Source organism: Coregonus clupeaformis, chromosome 3 (genome assembly GCF_020615455.1).
Source record: "Coregonus clupeaformis isolate EN_2021a chromosome 3, ASM2061545v1, whole genome shotgun sequence".
NCBI classification, from domain to species: Eukaryota; Metazoa; Chordata; class Actinopteri; order Salmoniformes; family Salmonidae; genus Coregonus; species Coregonus clupeaformis.
The window spans coordinates 25,838,080-25,844,079 of record NC_059194.1 but is presented as its reverse complement, the minus strand read 5'-3'; the positions used below and the strand labels follow the sequence as shown (position 1 = coordinate 25,844,079).

The 6,000-nt window shown below is 41.1% G+C and overlaps 1 protein-coding gene across 1 annotated transcript in view; it reads left to right on the top strand.

Annotated features, from left to right (window-relative positions):
- The window catches only part of dlg3 (discs, large homolog 3 (Drosophila)), a 137,363-nt gene continuing 131,363 nt past the window's right edge, over positions 1-6,000 (top strand). Inside the window, exons 1-2 of the mRNA XM_045207769.1 lie at positions 1-344; positions 1,174-1,305. Coding sequence (XP_045063704.1) covers positions 329-344; positions 1,174-1,305 — 148 coding nt within the window. The 5' untranslated portion in view covers positions 1-328. The remainder of the gene's footprint in view (positions 345-1,173; positions 1,306-6,000) is intronic.

The window sequence follows — 6,000 nt, the reverse complement described above, 5'->3', positions numbered from 1 at the left end:
TCCCCATGGGTGGGCTACAGTTATCACATATTTAACCGAGGGTGACCCATAAACACTTTGACTTTTTCAACAAAACTCCCAGACCCGTCTCGTGGCAATTGGATTACAGCTGCTGCCGCTACAGTAACAGTTCAGTGTTGTGCGAATTTGGGAGTGTCTGTTTCGGTGGTAAATTTGAAAACTGCGGGATTAACCAAATTTGGGGGAGAATAACGGGGTACAACAATCACCGTAGAAACATCAACTCTGTTAAATCTTTCTTCTGGGTTGTTTGATTACTTTTCGGCTTGCCTCGAATAGTTGTTCTCAAAATATTTTTCTATACACCATGGTCCACAAGTATGGTAAGTGCCTACATCATTTTTCGTACGTTTTCAGTTTGTGTACAAGTTTTAAACAACCGTAAACGTTTATTCGAGACCGTTTTTAGAACATTTATGTTTATTCGCTGTCATAGCCGAAAAGTATTGACAAGCAGAAAATTGTAGCAACGTTTCCGTGGTTTTCCACTTTGTTGCACACTATTAAGCCTGAACCGAATGAACTAACGTTAGCTGGTAAATTTTTGGAAGATACTTGAAAACTCCCAAAGGAAAACAGGAAGTATGTTTCCATGAATTCATATATACTGGCATGGAGCACTTTCACTCTGCCATGGTAAGGGAAGTAATTCAGTTGACTCAGAATACACGTTATGTGGTTGTAGTAAAGCTAGTGAGGCGCATCCGTTATTGGGCATGTCACAAGGCTGTTAATAACGCTACACCTCCCACCTAGCTTCGGCAAACAGCTGTGCACGCGCATGCATTCTATACTTAGCCTACTCTAGTTCTGATAACGGACAGTCCCTTTCCCCGCCCATAGCAGCACCAAAAGTCAGAAAAACTCTAAAGCAATGAACAAAACTATGCACCAACTCTATCCTTGTCTTTGATGTGCTTTGAGCCTGACAATTGTACAATAGCCTATGGCATGAGTGTGCCCGCTAAAACCATAATTTGAGGCTTTTCATAGCATGCATTTAGGCTTGTCTTATGCTGTTGTAGAATAATATTGCCATTTGTTTGAAGGACCATAATGGTAAAGTGCACATCACATCTGATCAGTTTCTTAACTTTTCATCACAACGACTGGCTCTGTGAGGGTGTTAACATGAAGCATCCCTGTTGTCAGACACAGAGAGGGCAGTGGGTCTGCTGAGACAGTACCAGGACAGTCTGACCAGTCCAGAGGAACAGGCCCTGAAGACCAGCGTGGGGAAGGTCTCCACCATCTTCGGCAGCCAACTGTTTCATGCGCTATTAGGTAAGACACATATTGAGGCTTTCACTATTATTATTTTATGAATAATGAACCCACAGGGCACAGATGTCAATTCAACGTCTGTTCCACATTTGTTCAATAATGACGTGGAAACAACGTTGATTCAACTAGTGTGTGCCCAGTGGGAAGTCTCAGTCCAGTCCCTCAACAAACAAGCAAATTATTTTTCAAATCACTATACTCCAAATCAACTAGTGTATTTAGTAACAAAACTCATTAACAGATTTTTAAAAATTATACTATACTTATGTCTCATTATCTTTCTAATGAGAAAATGAGCTACTCACTAGTTGTTTTTTGTGTAGGCTTGTTATTCCCCCTGCCAAAGCTTCAGGATGTAGACAACAGGGTCAGGTTATATTAATTTGTGTGGGAAGTTAACTGAGCCTAAACGTTTCTCAATGAAGTCCCATGAAAGAGGCCTTTCAGTTCAACTCACAAAAGGCTTGCTGTATACCCCCCTCTCTAACGTACTTGGATTGTAATAAAATCCTATTAAACATGCCCATGACACAATGTGACACAATCTATGGGGCTGATCACAAGCCCTCTCACAGGCTCTCAGACAGCTCAGTTTGGCCAGAGGCTCAAACTTCTTTATTTTGTAAAAGTGTTACACATATTTTCAGTTGTTTATTTGCACTGTAAAATAGTTACACATTTTCAGTGGTTTATTTGCACTGTTCCATCTTATCCTAACTTGATCAGGATCATCTCACAGAAAGAGATCCTCTTATTAGGTATGGTTCACTCACAACAGCCAAAACACTGATGTATGAGGTGTAATAAGAAGATGTTACCAGTCCACAATAGCTTTTTCAATACTATGAATTTGCATGACATCACCACATCTATCATTGCCTAACTGGAGCAATGATCTAAACTAACTCTTGAGTATATTGCAACGATACCTTAATAAGCAGTTAGGGCCCCAAAAGAGCTCCTGTGAAACTACATTTCACTTCAGTCTTTTTACCCTGCAAAGGAGACAAGTGAGTTCAATTTAACCAATGGTTGAGTGGCCCGTCTAATTACCATTGCCATGTCCTAATGATGCTAGCCTGTGGGTCTGCCGCTACTGCTGCTCTATCCAGAGCTCTGGAGACTCCATGGGGGGATGGGTGACCATGGAGCAGGGGTGAGGACTGGAGAAGAGGGGAGACTGAGGAAGCTGTCCACCCTGCTCAGTGATCTCTCCAGACGTGGATGCCTGCCTGTCCAAACTCATTGAACAAATACATTGATGATAATGTGCTATTAGCAAAATTATTGCTGCGGTCTAACTAGAAAAGTATGTGTTAATCATGACACAGAAAATACAAGATATGTTGCTCTATCTGTCTTTCAGTTGAGTTGGTCAATATATCCAGTATTCAAAAGATGGCTTTGTAAACCACGTATACTCCCCTCCGTATGTATTTGGACAGTGAAGCTAAAACGTTTAATTTGGCTTCTATACTCCAGCATTTTGTATTTGAGATCAAATGTTTTATATGAGGCGACAGTACAGAATGTCACATTTTATTTGAGGGTGTTTTCATACATATCTGTTTTATCTGTAGTTATATCATAACCCCAAGAAAATCCTAACCTCCCCTGTTAATTGTAATGGTGAGAGATTAGTATGTTTTGGGGGCATGATCTTTGTGCATCTGTAACTTTCTCACTCATTATTATTCACGATTCATTCATGATTATCTGTAATCATGGTAGTAGAAGTGTTTCGAAACATATTCTATTTTTATTTACAATAAAAGTAACTCCAAAATGACACAATACATTATTTACCATGAATTTCTATTTGGCACAACATATTCCAAAACGCAACCAAAGCAAACTGCAAGTGCATCCACCAAGTTTGTAGTCACAAGCTTGATGTAGTCATTGCATGCTAGGAATATGGGACCAAATACTCAACTTTTGACTAAATGTAATACACTTTAAGTGAATTTGTCCAAATACTTATTGTACCTTCAAATGGGGGGACTAGATAAATAAAGTGCATTCATTTCTAAATGGTAAAACAGATATGTTTCAATTTACCCTCAATTAAAAGGTGACATTTTGTAAAGGGAAAGGAAAGTCAGTTGTACAACTGAATGCATTCAACTGAAATGTGCCTTTCGCATTTAACCCAACCCCTCTGAATCAGAGAGGTGCTGGGTGCTGCTTTAATCGACATCCACGTCATCGGCGCCTGACGTATTGTCATATAAAACATTTGATCTCAAATCCAAAATGCTGGAGTATAGAGCCAAATTAAAAGTTTTAGCTTCACTGTCCAAATAAATACATAGGAGAGTGTATAATTATCCCAACAGTTTATGTTTGATATACTAAAGAGCAGGCTGGGCTGCAGCGAGGGGGATCAGGGTTCCAAGCATTCCACACTAAAGAGTCTCGATCCCAGGGCAGGAATGTGCAGCAAAAGGCTGGGGCTGGAGGTATGGTAGAGTAGAGTGATGTAGATGGAAAAACAAACAGCTCACGGCTGCCGTGCCGTGCCATCCTCACCCCCTGTTTCTCCTGGCCTGCCTGACTGATCTGAGTTCAGCCTAAGGATATAACCCGAGAGAGTCTGTGTGAGAGAGAGTGTCTCAGGTACAGGGGCAGAGCAGGGTCAAACGAGGCCGGGTTCTCTACTCAACATGTGGTTTTAATCATCAGCCCAGGCACAGGGGAGGTGCTGAACGTTTACACAGCTAACGGGAATCCGGGGTAATTCAAACATTACTCATCGCTTGAGCCTCCCAGACGCTCTCTGTTGTTTGCATTCATGGGCCGGGGTTCATGTGAACTGGGGAAGTTTGGGGTTTTCGTGTTGCTACTGTCGCTACTGTACCTTTTGTACAGTACCTATTTGAAAATAGGTAGAAGGGCTTTGCTTAGGCTACTTGTTGTAGTGTCATTGTTATAGTGGTGGAGGTATTTTTGCACTGGCTGTATTCGTGTTGTTGCCATTGTATTGCTACCGGTATGCTCTGCCACAGTGGGAACATTTGTAAATTAACAGTATTGGCACAATGTCAAAGAAAGTATGATGATAGTGAATGACAACAGGCATGACTGGTGCAAAAAGTGTTAATGAGTTCAGTTGTGGGCAGCATTGTACAGTATTTGATGTGTGAACGAATGGGAGTCCCCTTGCCTGTGATGCACTGTAGGAAGTTGGAGCGCTGAACACTTGATTGGATGTCTGCATGGTTGCACAATCACGAACAAAGGTCGCCTTAACTGCGGACTCGTCCCTTTGTTTCCCAACATGCAAACATGCAGGAAGTTGGGCATACCCACACACAACACTCCCACAAGTAGTGGAGCAGGATATTATTTTAGGGTTGGAGACTGGGAGTGAGGGGGGGTGGGGTTGGAATTGTACGGCCCTTTAATTCTGACCCAATTTTTGCTGAATGTAGATTGTAATGAGCAGAGTGTCTGTCTGTCTGTCACTTATCGTCATCCCATGGAAAACACTCTGGGGCACATTCTTTTTGGGCTTATTCACCCAGAACAGGCTATGAGTGGAAAGAGGATTCCAGTACACTTGAATAGGTCTGCCGCAAATAGAGGAGGGTCTAACGTGGGTGTATTCCTTACTCCCAATAACACACACACACACACACACACACACACACACACACACACACACACACACACACACACACACACACACACACACACACACACACACACACACACACACACACACACACAGTGTCATTTGTAGAACAGAGAGCAGTAGCAGTTGGAAAACCCTGATGACTTTGACTGAGGCAGACATTCTAACCAGGACATCCCAAAATGGGACCACAGTACTGAAAAGAGATCTGCGAGAGACGGCCTGTACTAACTGGGATAAAACAGGTTTTGTGTTTTTTGTTCCGTGGTCAGGAATTTCTGTGGTTTTTCAGGGTTGGAGTAGCTTTGGAATTTTGGGGGGGAAAGTTTGAGAAAGAGCTCCAGTCTCTGAGGTTTTATTTGACTGGTTTTTGTACACAACACTACACCTATTTAAAGCTCTGAACAAGCAGTTCTCTGTTGAGAGTAAGCCTTCTTTTAAAGAAATCAACTCTAAAAAAGTGTTTGCCGTATGATAATGGTTTCAAATCTGCTGTGCAAGTGGTGGTTGTTAAAAATTAAGTAAGAGACAAGTAATTTCACAGAAATATTACAATTTGATGATACTTGCAATATGCAGTAATTTTCTCTCAATTACTTTGGACAAGTAATCAGGACAAGTTATGTGTTTGCATTGTTTGTACCACTTTTTTTTTTTTTTACATGAAAAAGTCACGTGAAAAACAACATAACTTGTTTTCGGACACGTGTGAACAAATCACATGAAAAATGTTTTATGTTTACATAAGTCCGACACGTGGTTTCCGGACATACAGTGGGGAGAACAAGTATTTGATCTGTGAGAGCCGAAATTCTTACTGGTTGGTAGGTGATCAAATACTTATGTCATGCAATAAAATGCAAATGAATTACTTAAAAATCATACAATGTGATTTTCTGGATTTTTGTTTTAGATTCCGTCTCTCACAGTTGAAGTGTACCTATGATAAAAATTACAGACCTCTACATGCTTTGTAAGTAGGAAAACCTGCAAAATCGGCAGTGTATCAAATACTTGTTCTCCCCACTGTATGTGAAGTTTCACATGTAAATTTTTCA